We start from the raw sequence: 25,351 nt of genomic DNA on the forward strand, positions 1-25,351 counted from the left end.
CAAACTGGCTGCCTCCGCATGCCTAGTCACACGGTGAATACTGGTTCTGTTCCGGAATGTCTCGAACCATCCCCTGCTTGCTTTAAAAGTAAATGACGAATCACTTTCACTAGTACTGGCACTTTTCTTCACCAATTATTCATAAATATGAAGAGCTTTCTCGCAAATGAAAGCTTCACTTATACTTTCCCCGGCCAACTGCTTTTCTTTAATAAATATAAGGAGCAACTTTTCCATTTCCTCAATAACTTGTGGCCTTTGCTAACTAATTGCTGTCACTCCCTGTGCAACATTAGCTTTCTTTATCACTTCCTTATTTTTCAAAAAGGTCTAAATGGTCGACTTCGCCATGCCATAATGTAAGGCTAGATCAGACACTCGTACACCATTCTCGTATTTCGCAATAATTTCCTTCTTCAACTCGATCGTTGTTCTCACTGTTTTCCTCTTATCCTTCCCCTTATCACTAACTTTCTTGGGGCCCATTATTATCGGCAAAAAAAGGCAATAAAACGTACTTACATACATACACATATACATACATATACCAAAGGCACTTCCCCCAATTTTGGGGGGTAGCCGACATCAACAATGAAACAGAACAAAAAAGGGGACCTCTACTCTCTACGTTCCTCCAGCCTAACCAGGGACTCAGCCGAGTTCAGCTGGTACTGCTAGGGTGCCACAGCCCACCTCCCACATTATCCACCACAGATGAAGCTTCATAATGCTGAATCCCCTACTGCTGCTACCTCCGCGGTCATCTAAGGCACCGGAGGAAGCAGCAGGGCCTACCGGAACTGTGTCACAATCGCTCGCCATTCATTCCTATTTCTAGCACGCTCTCTTGCCTCTCTCACATCTATCCTCCTATCACCCAGAGCTTTCTTCACACCATCCATCCACCCAAACCTTGGCCTTCCTCTTGTACTTCTCCCATCAACTCTTGCATTCATCACCTTCTTTAGCAGACAGCCATTTTCCATTCTCTCAACATGGCCAAACCACTTCAACACATTCATATCCACTCTAGCCGCTAACTCATTTCTTACACCCGTTCTCACCCTCACCACTTTGTTCCTAACCCTATCTACTCGAGATACACCAGCCATACTCCTTAGACACTTCATCTCAAACACATTAAATTTCTGTCTCTCCATCACCTTCATTCCCCACAACTCCGATCCATACATCACAGTTGGTACAATCACTTTCTCATATAGAACTCTCTTTACATTCATGCCCAACCCTCTATTTTTTACTACTCCCTTAACTGCCCCCAACACTTTGCAACCTTCATTCACTCTCTGACGTACATCTGCTTCCACTCCACCATTTGCTGCAACAACAGACCCCAAGTACTTAAACTGATCCACCTCCTCAAGTAACTCTCCATTCAACATGACATTCAACCTTGCACCACCTTCCCTTCTCGTACATCTCATAACCTTACTCTTACCCACATTAACTCTCAACTTCCTTCTCTCACACACCCTTCCAAATTCTGTCACTAGTCGGTCAAGCTTCTCTTTTGTGTCTGCTACCAGTACAGTATCATCCGCAAACAACAACTGATTTACCTCCCATTCATGATCATTCTCGCCTACCAGTTTTAATCCTCGTCCAAGCACTCGAGCATTCACCTCTCTCACCACTCCATCAACATACAAGTTAAACAACCACGGCAACATCACACATCCCTGTCTCAGCCCCACTCTCACCGGAAACCAATCGCTCACTTCATTTCCTATTCTAACACATGCTTTACTACCTTTGTAGAAACTTTTCACTGCTTGCAACAACCTTCCACCAACTCCATATAACCTCATCACATTCCACATTGCTTCCCTATCAACTCTATCATATGCTTTCTCCAGATCCATAAACGCAACATACACCTCCTTACCTTTTGCTAAATATTTCTCGCATATCTGCCTAACTGTAAAAATCTGATTCATACAACCCCTACCTCTTCTAAAACCACCCTGTACTTCCCAGATTGCATTCTCTGTTTTATCCTTAATCCTATTAATCATTACTCTACCATACACTTTTCCAACTACACTCAACAAACTAATACCTCTTGAATTACAACACTCATGCACATCTCCCTTACCCTTATATAGTGGTACAATACATGCACAAACCCAATCTACTGGTACCATTGACAACACAAAACACATATTAAACAATCTCACCAACCATTCAAGCACAGTCACACCCCCTTCCTTCAACATCTCAGCTTTCACACCATCCATACCAGATGCTTTTCCTACTCTCGTTTCATCTAGTGCTCTCCTCACTTCCTCTATTGTAATCTCTCTCTCATTCTCATCTCCCATCACTGGCACCTCAACACCTGGAACAGCAATTATATCTGCCTCCCTATTATCCTCAACATTCAGCAAACTTTCAAAATATTCCGCCCACCTTTTCCTTGCCTCCTCTCCTTTTAACAACCTTCCATTTCCATCTTTCACTGTCTCTTCAATTCTTGCGCCAGCCTTCCTTACTCTCTTCACTTCTTTCCAAAACTTCTTCTTATTCTCTTCATATGACTGACCCAGTCCCTGACCCCACCTCAGGTCAGCTGCCCTCTTTGCCTCACGTACCTTGCGCTTTACTTCCCCATTTTTCTCTCTATATTTTTCATACTTCTCTATACTATTACTCTGCAGCCATTCTTCAAAAGCCCTCTTTTTCTCTTCCACTTTTACCTTCACTCCTTCATTCCACCATTCACTGCCTTTCCTCATGCTGCCTCCAACAACCTTCTTGCCACATACATCACTTGCAATACCAACAAAATTTTCTTTTGCTAACTTCCACTCCTCCTCTAAATTACCAGTTTCTCTTACTCTCACCTCATCATATGCCATTTTCAACCTTTCCTGATATTTACTTTTTACCCCCGGTTTTATTAGCTCTTCAACCCTCACTAGCTCCCTTTTACATCCACCTACTCTATTCCCCCACTCTTTTGCTACAACTAATTTTCCTTCCACCAAAAAATGATCAGACATACCGTTAGCCATACCCCTAAACACGTGCACGTCTTTCAATCTTCCAAACATTCTCTTAGTTATCAACACATAATCCATTAATGCCCTTTCTACTACTCTTCCATTTGCCACTCTTACCTATGTATACTTATTTTTATCTTTCTTTTTAAAAAAGCTAGCACTTATTACCATCTCTTGTTCAACACACATATCTACCAGTCTCTCACCACTCTCATTTTCACCTGGTACGCCATACTTCCCAATGACACCTTCTACCTCTCCAGCGCCCACTCTAGCATTTAAGTCACCCATGACAACTGCATAATTCCTTCTACTCAGTCCTTCTACACACCTAGTTAATTCATTCCAGAACTCATTCCGCTCTTCTTCACTTTTCTCACTACCTGGCCCATACCCACTGACAAACGCCCAACATTCCCTACCCAACCTAAACCTTACCCACATTAACCTAGATGATATCTCCTTCCATTCCACTACTTTACCTGTCATCCATTCACTCAGCAATAAAGCCACACCCTCTCTCGCTCTTCCCCTTTCAATCCCAGACACTCTACCAGACATTTCACCAAACATCACTTCACCCTTTCCTTTCATCTTTGTCTCACACAAGGCCAATACATCCATCCTTCTACTTCTAAACATACTTCCAATCTCACATCTTTTACTCTCTATCGTACTACATCCACGCACATTCAAACACCCCAAAACTAGAGTGCGGGGAGCAGTCACTCTCCCCCCAGCTCCATCTTAATCACAATAAATTCTCAACACGTGTTGTCGGACTGACAATCTCTCTTGAAATGATGCTACCCAACCGGGCGAGAGTAGCCGAGATGGCCACTCATCTCACTCGGCCACGCGTTCGGCTGTGTTCGAGTTCCGATTTTTTGTTCGAACACCGCAGCAAAAATTACTTGATTTTTTTGGTCGAACACCGATTTATTCGAATTTAGAGTCGTTCGACTACCGAGGTATCACTGTATCTATTATCAACTAAATCATAGAGGATAAAATTCTAAATCTCTGAACAAATATAACTCTACTCTGATAAATATAATTTTCCAAAATATTTGGAAATTTATCAACTGACTGTCATTTTCATTTCACCTCTTGTAAGCAGTCACATAACTATATTTAAACATTTCTTTTTAAAGCGTGAAAAATTCATGACTGGGCACACTACTGGTATAAGTATTTTTCAACAATCCAAAAAGAATATCTAGATACAAGAAAAAAAGGACTAAACAGCTCATAAATATTTATACAGCCTATTCATTACAAAATTAAAAAACAATGGTTTAATCTTATATAGGCACAGTAATATATAATGATTATTATGATTTTAAACCTAAGATCTATTAATTCCATACTTATCTCTGAAATAAAACAAGCTATTAGGTAGAAGTGCCAACTTAACAACCTTTAAATAAAACTATAAAAAAAATCCCACCATAACTCTGCTTTCCTTAAAATAACATGCCATAACAGTCACTAGCTGCTAAGAAAAATGTCGACCAAGACAGTATCGATGGCGTCATGATCTACGAGGATTGGGTCGATATATCCCTTTACCTGTGACAGGATGTGTTAACCACTCTTCACGTTGCTCATCAAGACGTCACATCCATGATCGCAATATCTAAAGCATCTATCCTTTGGCCTGCAATAACACCAGCCATCAGAACAATCAGAGCAGCATAGCATCATCCAACCCCAATGCTCCACCAGCCCTTTGAATTCACCGGAATATCCACTTCAGTGTGTGTATGCCAACTATTTCCATTACCATAGAGTGAATTACCTGGTCATAGTTGATCGGTTCTCCAACTGGTCAATCATTGCATGATCGACAGGAGGGCAACTGAACTCAATTAACTGCCTTTGGCATACATTTGTCACCTTTGGCATCCCTGATGAATTAGCATTAGATAGGGACCCAGAGTTCACATCTGTTTCCTCAGTGACTGGGGTGTAAATCATCGATTTTCCTCAGTAGCAATTCCCAATCATATGTCGAGCTGAAGTAGGTGAAGCAACATTTTATCGACAACACAGAGACCCCATGGGGAACTACAAACAAGGTCCAATGGGCCATATACAGGAATACGCCTGAGAGGGACATCAAGCTATCACCAGCCATGTACATGTTTGAATGCCCAATGCAAGACTTTATTCTGATGCACCCCGCAAATAGAACTCACGCCACTTGGCAAGAACCTTTATTCAGTAGTGAAAAAGCGCTATTCAATTGCCACATGAAGAACGCAAAATGCTGGTCTGAGTACACAAAGCACCTTCCGCCACTAGTGGTAGATGATGTTAGCATTCAAAACCAAGTGGTACCTCATCCTCTCAAATGGGAAAAAACTGGCGGTCATCATGAAACTCTGGCAGTTTGATTAATACATATCAAATGTAGGTGGTTCTGGCATGGTGACCTTACACAACAAAGTTCCCACGTAAATATGTGCCTGTCCATAAACCCCTTCCCAGACTGAGCAATTAAGGAAACATGGTACTTAATAAGGTCTTACTGTATTTCATGGGGCTACTTTTTTCCATCTAGTACACCAAGGCCGGTAGTATTCTTCCCGACAAAGTTACTTTGGAAAGTCCACCAGATCCGTTGTCTCAGTGACTTGCTCCAGAGCAGGTGCCTGCATCCTAGACACCATCTGATACAATACCACAAAACACTCCACAAGGTTCAGCCTTCTGCCTTCTTTGCTGTACCTACTGGATAGGTCAAATATTCCCCTAGAAACTATGGATGGTGGTGCACCAGCATTACCCAGACACTACTTGGCTAAGGACTGTGCTGCACTGAACATAATACACTCCAGCCTGGCACCAAAATGTCCCCACAGCCTAAGGCGGCATCCATGCTGCTTAGAGTAGGTATGTCTCCCCGCACTGCGCTCCGGTATTCTGGCTGTGTTTCTTATCCACCAAACTGACATTTGGACTATAATATGAATTGACATCAACTGCACATAAGTTCTGCAAACATACATTTGAATATTGTAGTGTTCTCTGTTTATTGTTTAAACCCATTCATAATTAATCAGTATTTGTCACATTGAATTAACATTCGTACTACTGCCAAAAACTTGGGGGATAATGGAATAGGACTTTAATTACAAAGCTTATATTTTATTGAATACTATGCTTCACATTTTTCACTCGCTTAGTAGTAATGTTCTCTATTTATATTTCAGATGACCATCATCATTGTTCCACAATAAAATAAATTTGAACAAATGTACAGAGTTCTTATATAACTATGAAGTAACACATTATTGAGAGGGAGAAATTGTTAGTGCTTTGATTGTCATTTACTGAAGCGGGCAAATATAAATTATTAATCACTTAGCGATATAGCTAAGCCTAAGGTATGGTATGGTACGGAACGGAATTTTGCCCATTTTTCGATACCTGAATCGTACTGCACCGTAATTTTGTACCGTACTTTTAGACTAAATATCAATCTTACCGTACTGTAATGCCAGCCTTGGACACAGGGTCCCATTAAACTATGAGCTAGTAAATATAAAAAATTTTAAGTATTTTTTATTTTTCCTAACATACTTACCGAGAACTACTTTCTTTTGGAGTCACTTGGTGATCTCTTTTTCTCGACCAAGGTTTTTGGCGCCGTTATCCCCCCACTCCGTTCTCTATACAGGCCTACCCCCGCCGCCACAGAATGCGCCCCGAGGGCAGGATTAGGGCAGGTCACTGCTTCTCTGGGCCATTCTCCTCATTAAGTTCGTCGTATAGCCCAACTTGGCAATGGAAGGATGGCACTCGGGGACGGAAGGGAGGGCCATTACCCGAAAGTAGTTCTCGGTAAGTATGTTAGGAAAAATAAAAATTACTTAAAATTTTTGATTTGTTCCAACACGAATACTTACCTCGAACTACTTTCTTCTGGAGACTTATACTTTAGGAGGCGGGAGTGCTATTCTGACACTTGACTCGGGACGTAGGGCCTAGAGGGCTATGGAATGCGGGGGCTATCAGAGTACGGGAGTGAGGGTAACTGCGCAAACTTACGCTATTAACTAAGATTTTACCTCTTAAAAAATTCTTCTGACGATTTCCTCCGGATGTAGTCGCGAAGAATGAGTGTTCATCGTTGGGTACAGCCTCTGGCCTTACCGCTACACAGCCCGGAGGGCGGCCATGACTGTCCCAATGGAAAACCCGTCCAAGGATTTCCTTGAATAACCCTTGAGGTAGTGGGCAGTAAAGGTTGACTGGTGCGACCAAGTGCCTGTCTTTAGGATCTGCCTCACCGCCATGTTTCTCTCAAAGGGCAAGGGGGTGCTCAGACCCCTGATGTCATGGGTCCGGGGAGTGCCTGGCACTGCCATTTTATCCTCTTCATAGGTTCTAGCGATGACTTGTCTCAGCCAGCAGGAAATGGTGTTCTTGGAAACTTGCTTCCTATTAACACCTGTGGAAACGAAGAGGTTTCTGATACCTGGTCGGAGTGAGAGAAGTCGAATGACAAACCATGGATCTCTCCCACTCTCTTATCGGACGCCAAGGCCAGCAAGAAGACGGCCTTGAGGGTGAGATCTTTGTTCACGATATCTTTCAAGTGTTCAAAGGGGGAACGACACATCATCTTCCGGACCTTGCCTAAGTCCCACTGGGGCACCTTTCCCGCCTGAGGGGGTTAAGACTGCTCGAAGCTTTTGACAAGCCTCGCTATGTGTCTCGAGGCCCCCAGGACGATGCCCTTCAGGAGGAAGACTTGGCCTAAGGCAGCCCGAACCCCTTTTTATGGCTGGGATTGACATCTCCGCTTTGTCCTTGAGAAACACCAGAAAATCTGCCATGTCTGGGACAGAGGCCTTAAGACGTCTAATGTGCCTCTCAGAGCCCCACTTAGCGACGGAGGTCCATTTTGTCTGGAAGACCGCGGTTGACGACTTTCTTAGGAATAGAGACATTCTCTTAGCCGTGGAGGAAGAATATCCTTCTTTCTTCAGGAGCCGCTCTTAGTCTTCAGTCGTGAAGACGTAGGGAGAGTGGCCTGTCGTGGAGCTTGAGAAAGTGAGGCTGGTGCAGAAGGTCTGACCTGACGGACAGAGGCCACGGCGGTTGACTCGATAGGTCTTTTAGATCCGCGAACCACTCTCTCTCTCCAGCCACCAGGGCGCTACCAAAGTCATCTGTAGGTTTCGGGCCGTCTTTACTCTGCTGAGCACTTGTCTTATCAACGTGAAGAGGGGGAAAGGCGTACACATCCAGATTGTCCCACTTGTGCTGAAAAGAGTCTTCTAAGGATGCTTTCGGGTCTGGTACAGGGGAGCAATAGACTGGGAGTTGGGCGTTGAGGTTGTTGCAAAGCGGTCAACCACCGGGGAACCCCAGCGTTGAATGATGAGCTTGGCTATTCCTGGGAGAAGGGACCATTCTGTCCCTACTGTGTGGCCCATTCTGTTGAGGCCGTCGGCCAGAACGTTTTTCTTCCCGGGAATGAACCTTGCTAACATCACCCCTTGATTTTCTTCCACTCAATCTAGACTCTCTATGGTGAGATCGCACAACTCCTTCGATTACAAGTACCCTGCTTCTTTATGTATGCCACTACCGTGGCGTTGTCGCTCATCCACGCCACGGTGTTCCCCTTTAGCAGACTTGCAAAGTGTAGGCACGCCTTCTGGACTGTTTCCAACTCCAGGACATTGTGTGGAGTTGCCTCTCCCCTTCCAACCAGGTCTCTCATGGCGTTTCGTCGAGGGGAAGGGCTCCCCATCCCTGGTTGGAGGCGTCTGTGAACAGTAGTAACTCGGGAGGGCCGGTCCCGAAGGTCGTCCCCTTGAGTGAGTTCGACTGGCAATGCCACCATTCTAGGGAGGGTCTCGTGTCTGGAATGACTGGGATTAGCACCTGCTGCGAACCCGTCTGTCACCAGAGGTTCCTGAGATTCCATTGGATGGATCTGAGCCTTACCCTCCCTTGGGGAACTAGGTTCTCCAGTGAGACCAGGTGACCTATCAGCCTCTGCCCGTCTTCCGCCCTCCTGGGGTGTTCTGACAGGAACAGCTGACTAATGAGCCTGAGGTTTCTTATCTTATTCTCCGAAGGGAAAAATTCTCCCCGAAAGATGTCTAATGTTATTCCCCAGTAGTTCATTCCGGTGGAAGGGGATAGATTTGACTACTTCGGGTTGATTAAGTTCCCCAGATCCTTGCAAAACTGGAGGAGACTTCTCCCTTGTCCCTCCAAGAGGACCCTTGAGGCGGGAAGAAGCTACCAGGCGTCCAGGTATCTGATGAGGCGGATGCCTCGTTCGTGAGCCCCCACTGCGACAGCCGTGGAGACTCTCGTGAACACTTGGGGCGCTGTTGACAGACCAAAGAAAAAGGGGTCCTGAATTGCAGGATCTGGGAACCCTATTTCACCCGGAGGAACTTCCGACCCGAGGTGTGGACCGGAATCTGGAAGTATGCGTCCTTGGGGTCGATGGTCATCCTACAATCTTTCTCCCTCAAGGACAGCAGGGCTGAATTCTGAGTGTCCATTTTGAAGTCCGTCTTCTTGACGAACCTGTTGAGAGCTGACAGATCTATAACCGGTCTCCACCCCCCGGTCGCTTTTTCCACCAGGAATAGGCGACTGTAGAAACCTGGCCCTGGGAGAAGAACTCCTTCCATGGTACCCTTCTCTAGCATGGACGACACCTCCTCTTGAAGGGCGGTCCTCTTTAAGGGGTCTTTGGGATCTAGCCATTCTATCCGGTTGGCCGGAAAAAGCGTGGGTGGTTCCGTTAGGAATGGAAGTCCGTAGCCCTTCTTTAGTACGGACACTGTCCAAGGTTCCGCTCCTTGAGCCCTCCATGCTTGCCAATGACATCTGAGTCATCCTCCAACCCGAGGGTTGGGTGGGGATAGGGGGGCCTCCCACTCTTATCTTCTTCTAGAGGGGCGGCCTGATCTGTCTCCCCTAGAGGCGGAGTAACCCGACCTGAAGGAGCTAGAGGGCGCTGGAGCTCCCCTGCGGGGGGGCTGAGGCGTTGCGGACCAGGAGGAAGAGGGGGGCTTCTCTCCTCGTAGTGCTGGTAGAGGCTTGGGGTGTCGCGGCACTATCCGAGACAGACCTCTTATAGGGCGGTCTCCTAGGAGTCGTAGGTCTGGGGACGTTAGTCTCCTTCTATTTCAAGACCTTCTCCATTATGGCTTCTAGTTCCTTCCGAGGAAACAGAGACTCTCCCCACAAGGGAAAGCTGCGAATGGCTCGCGTCTCCCTGTCTGGTGCCTCCCAAGACACCTTCGCCAGAACAGTGTCTCGCTTCCAGAACACCCAGTTAGCTGTTAGTGCGAGAGACTGATATGTCAATAACCTAAGGGTTGAAGGCCTTGCTGGACAGGGTCCTCGGGGTCAAAGGAGGCTTGTACACCTCCCAAAGTGTAAGCCCACTAGTCCAGCCAAGAGGGGACGTTTACTAAGTCCCTCGACATTTTCTCCATCATGGAGGCTCCTGCTGGTGAGAACCAGACTGGGGCCGAAGAGGCTCTACTGTCTGAAACGCCTTGACTAAGGATGTCCTGCTGACCCCCCCTTAAAGGTTGGGGGACCCCGGCATTGCTGGCCACTACCTTGCCGACATACTCCAGCTCTAGGACTAGATCTCGGGTTAGAGGAAGTGCTAGGGACGTCTTAGGTTGGAAGGAGTCTGCATGATCCTCAAAAAGGCTTGACTTCCAGGAAACTACATCCGTAGTTGCAGGTTCCGGTACTTGTGGTGTCTTCTGCAAAGGCTAACCACTCTCCTATAGACGGAGTCCTCCGTCAGGGAGCGCTCCTCTCCGTCAGCCGAGGACCCGGCTTGGGGCCGGGGAGCTGGGTTACCGGGCACGCCGACTGGACGTCTAGCTCTTTGGGGCCAGGGGCGCCGTCCTGCCGAGGTACTGGATTTCATCTGCGGGGACGTCCGCAACAGGGGCCTGGGTTAGCGCAAGCAACGCTGGTTCAGCGGGGACTCTCGTCGGCCCAAGGCTCTGGGTGCCGAGGATGCGGTTCCCGTGGGCTGACCCGACAGCGGGAACCGTTCCTTCTGACCCGAAGGCCGCACCAGCCGGGCTGGTTCGGCCAGGCCGCCCGACCAGAAGCGCGTTTCCCCCGCTGGGCGGGGTTAACCGGAGGCTTCGGGGACTTACGCTTACCTGTAGAGTCCTTCCTACCGCTTGATCTCGAGGCGCCGGGTCACCGGGCACTCCCCGGGCGCTTCGGTTCTGGAATACCAGGCACTCCCTTGCGGTGGTACCGGTCTTCCCCGGCGGGGAGCTCCGCACCAGGTTCGGGGTCAGAACCGGCAACGCCGTACCGTCGAGGACTACTGTTCGTGTATTCTCTCCGGGGGACGCGGACGCGGATCCTCGTGGGCTGACCCGACGAAGGGAACCGTTCCTTTTAAGTCCGGGGGCCGAACCAGCTGTGCTGATTCGGCCAGGCTGCCCGTAAAGAAGCCCAGTTACACCCGCGGGCGGGCTGGGGGACGCGGACGCGGATCCCCGTGGGCTGACCCGACGGAGGGAACCGTTCCTTTTAAGTCCGAGGGCCGAACCAGCTGTGCTGATTCGGCCAGGCTGCCCGTAAAGAAGCTCGGTTATACCCGTTGGCGGGGTGAACCGGAAGCTTCGCGGTCTTACGCCTGCCTGAAGAGGCCTTCTCACATTTCTCCCTGCGAGGGTTATATCTGCGTCTGGAGGATGGCCTTCGTGGTGAGAAAAAACCCTGGGTTGCCGGTCCGGGGAACGCTGCAATACAGACCTGGGAGGCTCCTTCTCGGCGAGGCCCTCGGCTGCAGAAGAGACTGAAAAATACGCTAAGAGACTGGAGAAGAATTAGGGACATTTTTCCCCCACATGGGGTCATCAGAGGAGACGTGGCCTGCTTGCACCAGGACTCCGTCTCCCCACACACTCTCGAAAGTAGTACTTACCTCGAACTACTTCTTAAGAGTTATCTTCTTCACAATAAACCAACCTCGTCTCCTACTCTGGGTAGGAGAGGGTGGTAGGGAAGCTCTGTCAGGCGGTCTTCTTAGGCGAACCCTTCGTCGCCTACTTCTTCTTGGTGCTATACCGCACCCACTCAAACTCTTGGGGAAGAGCAATGGGCACTTCCCCGCAACTGACTTACCTCGTCCCCTACTCTGGGTAGGGGAAGATGGCTGTATAAGAATCTCTATTCGACGAGGCATCGGGAATTAAGTTGGCGAGGAGAGGCTCGTCTTCCTATGAGCCTCTTGGATGTATTCTTCCTTTTGGTGCCGAAGTGCACTCACTGCACTACGTTCTAGGACCAGTAGTCCTGACACGTGGTTGAAGGGGAACATAAGCTGCCCCTACACGGCTAACACCGAGGATAAGGGGAGGAAGAATGATTTATTGTAAAAATTGGTCCTTTCAGCTATTAATTCCTTGAAGGAAATCAAGGAATACTGTTCCATAACGCACCCAATGCACGACACAAGCCCTTAAGGAAATGAATTAAACACCGTGTAAGGACACGGTTGAAAAGTGAACGCACAGGAACACTTGGGAAGCACACTGCGAAAAAACACAAGTCCCCACGCTGGGAACACGTGGGACACTAAATGCGCACAAAGGATCGAGAGAGACTTGAGAGTGAGGTGTTGAACACCTCACGACCAAGAACTTAATGAGGAGAATGGCCCAGAGAAGCAGTGACCTGCCCTAATCCTGCCCTCGGGGCGCATTCTGTGGCGGCGGGGGTAGGCCTATATAGAGAACAGAGTGGGGGGATAACGGCGCCAAAAACCTTGGTCGAGAAAAAGAGATCACCAAGTGACTCCAAAAGAAAGTAGTTCGAGGTAAGTATTCGTGTTGGAACAATCCAGTTTTTAATATTTCAGTGGCATGTAAATAGGAATTACGCAGTTCACTCTTCCATGTCTAATACTGCGTAAAATGACATTACACCTAAATGGAAATAATTACAGCAGGCTAACTTCTCTTTGCAAAAGCAATGGACAATACCAATATGAAATATATAACTAAGAAATGAAAATACTATTTTGTAGAGATGATAGTAGAGAAAATAAGGAAGGAAACAAGAAAGAATAAACCTTGCTGTATGTCATCGTGTCTACAGCTATTAGGGTTACACATGTGATCATTGTTACTGATACTCAGGAAACTTCCCAAGACCTGCGAATTGCAAGTAAATGATGATGGAATTAAGTCATTTAAACAAAATAAGGGGTTACATGGATTGAAACATTTTCAAGTAATTATTTATAGTATGGAAATAAATGGGTAGGATTTTAGATATTTTGTGATGGAATTTGACTGAAACACCACCTCTTGAGAACTTACATGGCTGGTGTCTCAGGAGTGGAAGAGCCGGGGGAAGGTGGGCACAGCTGCGTCTCACTTTGGGGAATACTTCCTGTGTTATTTGATCATGCATGCCAACATAGAAATACACTAAAATATACCTTACATAATCATACATAATCATACATAAAGACTAGAATAGCAAGTGCCTTGGTGGTGGGGTGAGGTGTTAGGAGAACTCAGTCTTTAAGCTGGGTGTTGGGGGAGAGTAATGCCTCACGTGGGGAATGTCACCATTGGCTAAAAAGTGGTGTAATTATTCATAGTAACATAAAAATGACATTAAAATAGCCCTTACACAATCAAGGATAAAAAATTCAATCAAAAGTCTTTGTTGGCTGGCCAAATAAAGGAGAGGATAAAATCAAAGGGAGGAGCTTTCTTAATAAAATATCGTTGGGTGTGATATACAACCATGTGTTGTACTCTTTGGTAGGATAAATGAATGATTTTAGCTTCCATGTGGTTTATATTTGTAAGTGACATATCCCATGTCATACACTATCATACCTGGCATGTTTTGATGTTCAACATAAATCACCGTTGTGAGGGGGTTTACAAAAATATCAGGTGGTTTACCTTCAACTTAATACCACTGCCCCTTTTTGCAGACTATGGACCAAGGTGCTGTTGCTTCTTTCAAGGTCTACTACCTCTGAAGGACATTTGCTATAGCTTTGAAGGCAACTGAGAACAACCCAAACTTTACTCTGAAGGATTTTTGAAGGACCTACAACAACCTTTTCATTGCTAATGCTTGAGATGAAGTGAAGCAGGCAAACCTAAATGGTATGTGGAAAAAACTGTGTCCCAATTAAGAATGACTTCCATGGCTTTGAAGGTTTTTCAAGAGTAACCAGCTTGATTTGGAGGTGGATCCAGATAATGTCAAAGCTATTGGGATCTCTTGGAGAAGAGTTTTGTGCTGAAGACACTTTCAACTTGAGCAACAGATAATTGAAGAGGAGGAAGGCATAACCCTAGAGCCTAAGAGATTTATAACTAAGAATGTGTCCTAAGGTTTTACAGTGATACAGCAAGGACTGGCAAAATTTGATGTTTGGTTCCAGTCTACTTCTCTTTCCCCTAAGTTCTTTCACTACACTCACTACCTTACAATAACATGCTTTTGCTGCATCCTTCAACCCATAAACTGTCTTCTTCATTTACATAAACCACCCAAATCTCCTTCAACAAGTGGTTTCAAATATACTTCCCTCTGTATTTGATCACCCTGCAAATAGGCTGTTTTCACACATCTAGCATGTAGTAATTCCATTTTTTTAATTTGATGATTGACAAGCACAATTTCAACAGATCTGCATTACAAGTAGGAACATCTTTTTCCCAGTCTAGCATTTCCTCTTCGAAGCCTCTAGCAACCAACCTGACCTTACATATCTTTTCACCTCCTTTCAACTTCTCAGTGACTATCACCCTTGAGGATATAGCTTTTTCCCCAGTATCTTCCACCTCCTCATATACTGTACATTGTTTTCTCTCCAACTCAATAACTCCTTTTCCTTAGCCCCTAACACCTGCTGATTCTCAAAACCTAACAAAACCTCCTCTTCATCCCCAATATTTTCAATATTCCTGTAATTTCTCAGGTTTATCCACCCTTTGTTACCAGTAGAAGAATCCTGTACATTGTATGCATCTCCCCAGTATTTACTTGATCTTTTACCCGTCAAACTTAATACTGTCCATTCTTCCATCTGACCAGTGTCTTTATTTACTGCTTCTATCCCTGTTCCCTTTTCTCAACTTAGGTAATTCTTCTGTAAAATCTTTCTCACCTACATCTTCCTCCTCTTTCTCATCATCTCTCTCTCTCTATTCTCTTCCATGTTATTCCCAATAATCACTTCTGTCTCCTGTACTTTTGTTACATCATTCTCGGGTATGCCTACATCATCTATACTGTTGTCCCTATTTCCATTAACCTCAGACAATCTTTCTTTTTTTAATTACTTTACCCTGAATTCTTGTAATGTGCATCTTAGCTATCTCTCTCTATGAACTACCATGTTTGACTTCAACTGTCTTATCTGACACTCATACTACTCAGCAGGCCCCCTCCATTCTTTTTCATCCTCTCTGTGTAAAACACCTCATCCCCAACTACTGCCTTATCAAGTTTATGTTCTCTTACGTTTTTATTTAAAGCAATTCTTAGTTTTCCATAAGACTAGTTTTTAATGAAAGCCTCTCTAGCCTTATGTACTGAATTTAATGTATCCCTTACTACCCCTACTAAATTAGGTAATGCAGGATTTCTACCAAAAACCTAGCTGATTAGGAGAAAATCCTTCATTAGACAGAAGTGTGTGCCCGAGTGTACCCTCAAGCAAGAGAACTCTAACCAAAGACAGTGGAAGACCATGGTACAGACGCTATGAGTGTGCTTCTCCTAGAAGAGTTGCTTACCATAGCTAAAGAGTCTCTTCTACCCTTACCAAGGGGAAAGTACCCACTGAACAATCACAGTGCAGTAGTTAACCCCTTGGGTGAAGAAGAATTGTTTGGTAATTTCAGTGTTGTCAGGTATATGAACACAAAGGAGAATCTGTTAAGAATAGGAAAAACTATTCGGTGTATGAGTAGGCAAAAGGAAAGTGAACCGTAACCAGAGAGAAGAATCCAATGTAGTTCTGTCTGGCCAGTTAAAGGACACCATTACTCTCTAGCAGTAGTATCTCAACAGTTGGCTGGTGCCCTGGCCAACCTACAACTTATAAAAGGTTTAAAGGCCACTCATGAATACCAGAGGCAAGAGACAGTGACATTGCCCTAGCAAACAGGACAATGCCCTAGAGAATGACTATACTATAAATATGATCAGCGCCCAAGCCACCTCTCTACCCAAGCTAGGACCAGATAGGGCCAAGCAATGACTGCTGATGACTTAGCAGATAGACCTATTGGCTCCCCCAAACTCCCCATCCTTAGCTCATAGGGATGGTGAGGTTGCAACGACCAAAGGAACTAACGTGTTTGAGCGGGACTCGAAACCCAGTCTGCCAATCACCAGTCAGGGACGTTACCACATCGGCCACCAGAACCCTTATATTAAAGAAGGAAAGGTATTACAGGGGGAGGTATTTTTCTTTATAGTTTTATTTAGAGATTATTAAGTTAGTACTTCTACTCATTAGCTTGTTATTTTCAAAAGTAAGATTTATGAAAATAAAAGGGTTATATGACATCTTAGGATTGATCTTAATAGTGCTGCTCAACTATAGACAGTACTACAGTATCAGGATTGCTATTACAGATGAAGCCAGGAAATCTGGAAACAAAACACTAAACTTTCATTGTTTATAAAGGAAATGATTGGAATGATTTTGTATATTCTGAATTACCAAATAATAAACCAAAGACATATATCAACCACAAAATAAACAGAAAATTAACTTACGAAGAACACAAATTGAAGAATTCATTGTGTTTTGAAACTCTCCAGTTAGGGCACCTTGTCCTCTGCAGCTCCCTTTCCCAGTCTTGTGCCACACTGTTTGAATATCAAATATAAACAGAATATTACTTTACAAAAAAAAAAAATGTATGAAAGACATTAAAAAAGGAAACAGAGTTCCTATTTATATTACTACAGTACATAATGAATTTCCTTTCTTTCAAGTCCTTTAGGTTCACAAAGAGAGAAGATGAAAGCTAATTTCTCTAGGAATTTCATAAACAAACTCGGCATCCCTCTGGCCCTATGCTACATTGCTATCTGCCTTTTATGTTCAATTTATTTCCTTTGATATATATATATATATATATATATATATATATATATATATATATATATATATATATATATATATATATATTTCTGGGCTCAGCCTGTGTCGCTCTGTGAAATGCTCCTTAAAGCACCATTTTTAAGGTATAAATACTGCTAAATATACCAGAGAAAAAAGTTGCATGGAATGCCAGGAATATACCCAGCTCGCTCACCCTTATAGGGTGTCGGTATAGAAAACTGGGTCGAGTGAAACCACTACCAGAGGTCCCTTTCCAATTAGACTTCTCCCTCCTCAACATCCCCCGTTACTACGAGGTGTTGTTCTCTACAGCTACTGCCCCCCCCCCACCACCACTACCACTACCTATCCTTCTACCAACATTCCTTGTTAGCACCCGTGAGCGTTCGGACGTGTCTTTCGTGGGCGTTTTGGAGATCCCTGCTCCCAAGTTGAGTATTATATTTGTCTGTTTGGGATTTCTAGGCAGCGACACGCGTGCATTTAATAACCTTGTTGGTTTTTTCTCTAAGCCGCTTTGTTGACGCTCCCTTACGGGTGTGTATGCTGCCTTTTGGTGTCGCTTCCTCGGGATCTCTTTGTTTTGTAAGACTTTCTATTAGTTCCTTTTACTAATTGTAGTCTTATTTTTGTGTTATGGACATCTAATTCAATGTTTTGGCATGATTTTGTCTTTTATTTAAGCTATTTGGGCAGTGTTAGTTAGCAGCTTCGGTCGGTAGCCTTTCATGCGAGTATTCATGGTTACCTGATTTTGGAAGGTTTTGCTATTTATTCCCTTTTCGCCGTGCTCCTTTTTCCCCCATTTTACTCAATATGCCGATCTGCCTATTTAATTGATTTCATTGTATTTTATTGTTTTTCACGTCTGCCATTATATGTTGTTTTTGTTTGCGTGCTTCGCATCAGGTCTTCCTTTGTGTTTCGGAGGGTAGTAACCCCCCCTCCGATCACAGTGGTCACCTGATTTTGAGCCAGTCTCCCCCCCACTTGGTGTCCTCTCCCCTTTTACGCCTTTCACCACTCCCTACATAGGGGGGTAGGCTTGGGTCACATGCTCTTAGAGAATGGGAAGTCACCCAGAGTGGGGGCTGGCTCTTTCGCTCCGTGCGTCATCACGGGTAGCGCTCTCTCCTTGTTTCGTCTTGGTTAGCCACCAGGCGCGCAGGACTGAGCATGCGCCTCGCCTCGCACCCCCCACTCCCCTCTCTCAGGTTATCCATCCTTGATTACATTATTCATTTTAATATATCCTCCCGTTCCGGAGGGCCGGGATATTTTGTGAACGTATCTAAAAATGGTAGTTATGCTTCTTTGATCGGATTCAGACATCCTACTCTGTTCTGATACCTTACTTTATCCTATATTTGTTTACGTAATTGATGGATGGTTGGTTAGAGAGAGAGAGAGAGAGAGAGAGAGAGAGAGAGAGAGAGAGAGAGAGAGAGAGAGAGAGAGAGAGAGAGAGAGAGAGAGAGAGAGAGAGAGAGATTATAATTAAGTTAGGGTTAATACATAGCATTTGTTTCTAGCGATGCATGTCTTCCGGCGCTACATTGCTTACGTAGCATTGGGTTTTTGCACCGGATTTACGCATGTTTTCCGGCGCCACATTGGTATCTATTTTCGCCCTTCCTGTCATTGGGTTTAATTCATTTAATTTCATGCATTCCGGAGTCTATGGATTTCGATGGTTGTTTCTAGTCTGCTTGTCACTTCTTGCTTATGCTCCCCACCCCGGTGGGTATCCCGTATGTTGAGAACTTATAATAAAGACTACCTTTTCATGACAGAGGCGTAACATGTTTTTTGTATGCTATTTTGTATTATTTCCTTTAGCTTAAGCACGCATGTTTTTCTGCTGAGTGTCACGGCGGAATTTAATTTCTTTAGTGTTTCGCCGGGGTTCCCGGCACAAGTTAATTTTATATTCATTTACCAAATTATCTTACTCGGTGGAATTCTTACTCGCCGCACCCTAACCTCGGGAAGTAGGCTGAAGTTATACACTAAGGAGAGAAAGGAGACAGCCGACAGAGAGAGGTAGCTCTCACGATCTGTGAGTCAATGCAAATAGCGCTCTCCTCTGTTAGTCATGGATGGCCACAAGTCGAGCCGGACTGAGTGTGAGCCTTGCTATGTACCGTGTATCCCACTATTCCCAGAATTCCATCTTCGATATTCTTCCGCCCTGTGAGGGCCGGGATGACTTGAAATCGTATCCATCAGATAGTTGCTATGTTTCTTTGATCGGATTCACATTAAATTTTTATCCTGTTCTGATCCCATAGGTTGATTCCTTATATTACAGGATATTTATGGTATGATTGTTCTGCGAAGAGAGTTACAGACGGAGCTTTGTAGTTCTTGTATTTATATTGTTAGGGGCCAGATTTACATTAGTGGGAATTCATACTTCCAACCAAGTATTCCGGCAACAGTATTGGTGTCTCTAATTCTGGTTTCCTTGAATCTCCTTGTCCCAACCTTTATTCATCTATAAGTGCATCCTACTCTGGTAGGGTTATGGAAGGTTGAGAGAAGTTTCATAGTGAAATTTTTCTCTCTGGAGAGGGCGGACTGGTCCAAGGTTAATCCAGCCGCCATTTCTACCGGTTTCAAACCTTTGTGTGCCAATACTTTGGATGACAGGAGATGGTGGAAGGAGGAAAACAATTTTAGGGTACTAATGTAAAACGGTAAGAAAGAATACGACTCCGCTGAACTATACACAGTGGATTTAACTTAACTATATGTCACCGATTTTTCCGGCAAAATCGAGTATGATACTATGTATCAAATTGACTAACAGGTGGTATGCTGTCAGGAGACAGCACGCACTGCTGTGTTGCAGCAGTCGTGTGGGCTTGAGGTCTGCCGATCTCATGCCGGGTGCCATGCTCGGTGGCCTCCAAGGTAAAACGTATGAGGTCGGCCCTACCCAAAGTGGGCAAGCCTTTTAGGGTACCCAAACCACTCCCAACCAGGCCATCATCAGCTTCTAAGCTACTGACGGACTCGGCAGGGTCTAAACCTCAACATCAGGGGCCAAGAGCAAGAAGCTCAAAGGGGCAGACGTCGGAACTTAATTTTGATCCGGTAACCTTCTCAAGCTAGCTCATGGAGAGGTTGGGTAGTGTAGTCCAGGCTCAGTTTGGTCCAATTGCCGATCGACTGCTATCTATGGACAGTTTGGGCCAGGGACTGCAAAATCAGGAAAATCTGATAGAAAATCCTTGCGGTTCAGACTACCACAACAACGGTGGTTTGTGATTCCAGACGCGTCAAAGCTCCCAGCATTCGTTTAGAACGACCCGTGGCGATTGGCTCTGCATGCCCCGTTCTCAGGGGGCATGTTGACAATAGCAGGAGGTGGTCCCCATCCGGTAGAAGATTTTGAATGATATCCGCCACGTTTACAATTCATTCTTTAGATACGAGTGCCCGTCAGTGTAAGTGCTAATACAAGTAGACAAGGTTCCCAAGGAAACCGTTATCTAGCCAAAAGAGCAAGATCGGTCCGCTTGGGTCCGGACTTTAAATGAGTGGGAATGTGTCAGTACCAAGTTAACCCCTCATAAGAATACGTATACTATGTTCGAGGTGGACAGGCAAACCCGACACCATGAACTACCAAGGTAGTAGGCCTTACCTTACAGGTGGATATGGAAGGCAAGCCCATGCCGCAACTAAGGAATACGGACCTAACTTCCCTGTTGTTCCCGGGAGGCCAAGAATGCTGGATCGATGCACCAGCTACTTTCACGGCAAGGTCATTGAACTAGGACTGTGCCACCACACAGTTTAGTGAACGACTCCCCGGACTTCCAGACTCTCTGATTAAGATAGAATACGGTGCAAGAACCAAGCTGGGTAGATCTATCAACTCAGCCATGATGTCGGAGATGACTTTGTTAGTCTACGCGAGGATCCATTTTTAAAAATCCTGACAAAGTCTTTGCCTCACGCACTACAGTGTGATACATAAGACTTTGCAGTGGTCCATCGCAATTGCTGGAAGCTCGTCTTACTTGAGAACTCCATTAGGCATGAGCCTAACAGGTTACTTAAGGCCTCGATCTGGGGAGCGGACTTCTTCCTGGAGGACGTGGTAAATAGCGTCCTCGGAGAAGAAGCTAGAGTCAACCAAAGCCTCAGTCTCCAGTGGAGTCTAATTCCAAAAGAAAATTCAAGCCCACCGGAACGCAATCACGAGGCAGGAGATGACCAAGGAAGTTTCAGTCCTTCCAAAGGACACAGGCTCAGGATGTGCTACAGGCAATGCCGGTATCCCAGGTGAGCCAGCCTTCCAACTCAAGAACCCAGCCACAAAATCAATATGTGTGGGTTAGCAAACCACCTCAACAACCGATAGCCACTACTCCATTTATTGCATCTCCGGCGTATCATCTTTCCTTCAAAACACAGGGAGTGTTTCACGGTTATAATACGCATGCGAAAGGTAGTAGAGCTAGGGGAGCCTTCCTGCATAAAGGCGGCGGAAGAGCTTCCGGGAGAGGTAGAGGATTTCAAGGGAGCCGTGGAAGCAGGCCTTCTGCAAACCAGTGAGACTCCCCAGGTAGGAGGAAGGCTGTACCTCTTTCGGAGCCGTTGGGCGTTCAGCAATTGGCATACAACGTCATAATGAAAGCTCTGGGGTGGACATGGATGAAAGAACCCCCTCCACCAACCAGTTTTTATCAGATTCCAATGGCAGATTTAACACTTTACACAGGAGATCTTCTAAAGAAAGCAATAAAAGAGCTAATATGCTTAAAATATTCAAGCACGTTTGTTCAGAGTGCCAAAGAAACACTCGGACAAACGAAGAGTAACCTAGATCTGTCCTATTTGAATACATACAGTATGTTCAATGCGACTAGTTCCATATGCTGACCGTCTCACAGGTGAAGACCTTATGTCCCCATGGGGCCGTCACCACCTCTATAGATCTTACAGGCGTTTATTTTCATGTTCCGATAGCATGGCTCTTTCGTCCTTTCCTAGGATTCAAACTAGGCGAATGGGCTTACACCTTCAAGGTGATGCCGTTTGGACTCAATATAGTGACTAAGTTATTCACTAAGTTGGAGGAGACAGTAGTCCAAGAGATGAGGACTCAAGGAATACAGTTAGTGGCCTACCTAGACGGTTGGTTTATCTGGGCCAACAGCGTCAAGTAATGCCACAAGGTTTCGGGCAAAGTAATAAAACTTCTGGAATACTTAGGTTTCCAAATAAATATAAAAAAGTCCCATCTTTCTCCAGCAACGTGCTTCCAGTGGTTAGGTCTTTAATGAATCCGGACCACACACAAGCGGTTGATTCCACCACATAAGAGGATAGAGATAGTAACACAAGAGGATCACTCAAGGACAAACTAACGACTCGGAGAAACCAAGAAAGAATCCTAGGTTTACTCCAGTTTCCCTCAGTAACAGACACATTACTGAGAGTCAATCTGGGAGACATAAATCGAGTTTGGCGGCCCAAAGCAAACAAGAAATATTGAGTCAAAATTTCTCGGATTCTACCTACATTATGGAAAAGACTTCAACAATGGACGAAGGTCAAAATCTAGCAAACTCAGTACCTTTATAATTCTCAGCGACAACATTGGTGGTCCATTTAGATGACTCCCTAAGCGCTCAGAGAGGCTATTCCCAATACGAACAGGTCCAGGGGTTGTGGACAGTGACACTCCGACAACTACACATCAATATTCTAGAAGTCATGGAAGTGTTCTTGACTCTACTAAATCTTTCCCCGTCACAGTAACAACATATCAGTCTAATACTAGACAGCCAAGTGATAGTCCACTGCATAAACAGGGGAGGTTCCAATCAAGTCACGTAAATCAAGTGATGGTAGCTATCTTTTCAATGCCAACAGGGAACCTTTGCCACCTGTCAGCTGTTCACCTGGCAGGAGTAAGAAATGTGGTTGAGGATGATATAACAAGGACACCTCCGCGGGAATCGCAATGGTCTTTAGCCAAAAAGTAATGTAATTGGACCTGCCAACAGGTTCCGGGTCTCCAAGTAGACCTATTTGCCACGGAATCCAACCACAAGCCACAATGTCATGTGGCCCCCAACCTGGACCCTCTGGCCTATGTCACCAACGACACGCCCATAGATTGGAACAACTGACGGAGGATTTACCTGATTCCACCTTTAACCATGCTATTGAAAGTCCTGGACATGCTCAGGACTTTCAAAGGTCGGATTGCCCTCGTAGCCCTCAATTGGACCAATGCAACTGGTTCCCTATCTTGGTGGAACTAGAACTCCGATCTCGGCGGATTCCCGAACTGAGTTAGCACGGATGGTACTATCTCACAGTGAGTCTGCTTCCTCACGAATTCAGAGTGCCTTCACTTTATGGACTATCTGAGATTTGCAGCACAAAGAGATGCTGAGATTGACCCTTTTAACACACTGTCCCTAGTGTCAGGTATATGAGATTCTACCCTTCGGCAATATGATTCTGATGTAAGGAAGTTAGCCAATTTCTGGAAGACTCAGAGGTTTGGACGCTGACTACGAATCTGGCAGTTACCTTTTTCAGAACTTTCTTGGAAGGAAGCCTAGCCAATAATACTATTACTATGATTAAATCTGCTTTAAAGAAAATATTTCAGATCGGGTTCAATATTAATCTTACAGATTCGTATTTTTCGTCTATTTCGTGAGCCTGTACTAGACTAAAACCAGTAACTCACCCTCATGCAGTTTCATGGGTTTTAATGATGTCCTTGATCTAGATTCTGACTCTGATTTTGACTCATGCACTTATATAGCGCTTCTTAGGAAGACGTTATTTTTGATAAGTTTAGCCTCATGAGCCAGAATATCTGAACTCTCAGCATTATCTAGAGAACCAAATCATATTGATTTTTTTTCTTCTGGTGGAATTTTATTCTCTCTCGATAGAAAATTCTTAGAAAAGAATGAGGAACCACAGAATAGATGAATTTTGAAGGATTAAAAAGATATAGTGGTTCCTCCAGATTTAACACAACCATTATAACAGGGTCCTATCTTCATATATATTTTCCCTCTTAGTGCCTTGTCTCCTTATAAGGAGCAGGGCGACAACTGCCTTCCCTTTTTCCCCCCTACCTTAACATTGACCTTTTTTTGGGGGTGTAATTAAGAGATTGGTATATTAAGGATTTTAGTAAAACACTTAATTAAATTACTCTATTTTTAATTAATTTCCTGAACTTTTTGTGTATTTCCAAGCTTTTGGAACCAATTCTCTGTTACTATTTCACAGAGCGACACAGGTTGAACCCAGAAAAGGGATTTTGACGAAGGAAAAATCTATATCTGGGTGAGGAACCTGTGTCGCTCCGTGAACCCTCCCTCCCTTTTCCTCACCTATCCTTCTCCCATCATTCCTACTACCACCCCATCTTGGGGTGGTAGTAGGAATGATGGGAGAAGGATAGGTAGTGGTAGTGGTGAGGGGGGGGGGGGCAGTAGCTGTTGAGAATGACACCTCGTAGTAATGGGGGATGTTGAGGAGGGAGAAGTCTAATTGGAAAGGGACCTCTGGTAGTGGTTTCACTCGCCCCAGTTTTCTATACCGACACCCTATAAGGGTGAGCGAGCTGGGTATATTCCTGGCATTCCATGCAACTTTTTTCTCTGATATATTTAGCAGTATTTATACCTTAGAAATGGTGCTTTAAGGAGCATTTCACAGGGTGACACAGGTTCCTCGTCCAGATATAGATTTTTCCTTCGTCAAAATCCCTTATATGTATGTATGTATGTATGTATGTATGTAGGTATGTGTATATGTATATATATATATATATATATATATATATATATATATATATATATATATATAGATATATAGATATATATATATATATATATATATATATATATATATATATATATATATATATATATGTATATGTATATAGTATATATATATATATATATATATATATATATATATATATATATATATATATATATATATATATATATATATATATATATATATATATATATATATATATATATACAGTAGAACCTCGGTTTACGAATTTAATTCGTTCCTAATGCGAATTCTTAGACCGAAAAATTCGTATCGCGAAACGAATTTCCCCATAAGAATGTTATAAAATCGAAATAATTAGTTCAACCCATCTACA

General features: G+C 44.5%; 1 protein-coding gene across 1 annotated transcript in view; it reads right to left on the reverse strand.

The window, feature by feature from the left end:
* Nucleotides 1–25,351, reverse strand: part of LOC137634337 (myotubularin-related protein 10-B) — a 291,307-nt gene that overhangs the window by 95,526 nt on the left and 170,430 nt on the right. The window contains exon 6 of the mRNA XM_068366732.1: nucleotides 16,824–16,916. Within this exon, the coding sequence (XP_068222833.1) occupies nucleotides 16,824–16,916 (93 nt within the window). The remainder of the gene's footprint in view (nucleotides 1–16,823; nucleotides 16,917–25,351) is intronic.

Source organism: Palaemon carinicauda, chromosome 44 (assembly GCF_036898095.1).
Source record: "Palaemon carinicauda isolate YSFRI2023 chromosome 44, ASM3689809v2, whole genome shotgun sequence".
NCBI classification, from domain to species: Eukaryota; Metazoa; Arthropoda; class Malacostraca; order Decapoda; family Palaemonidae; genus Palaemon; species Palaemon carinicauda.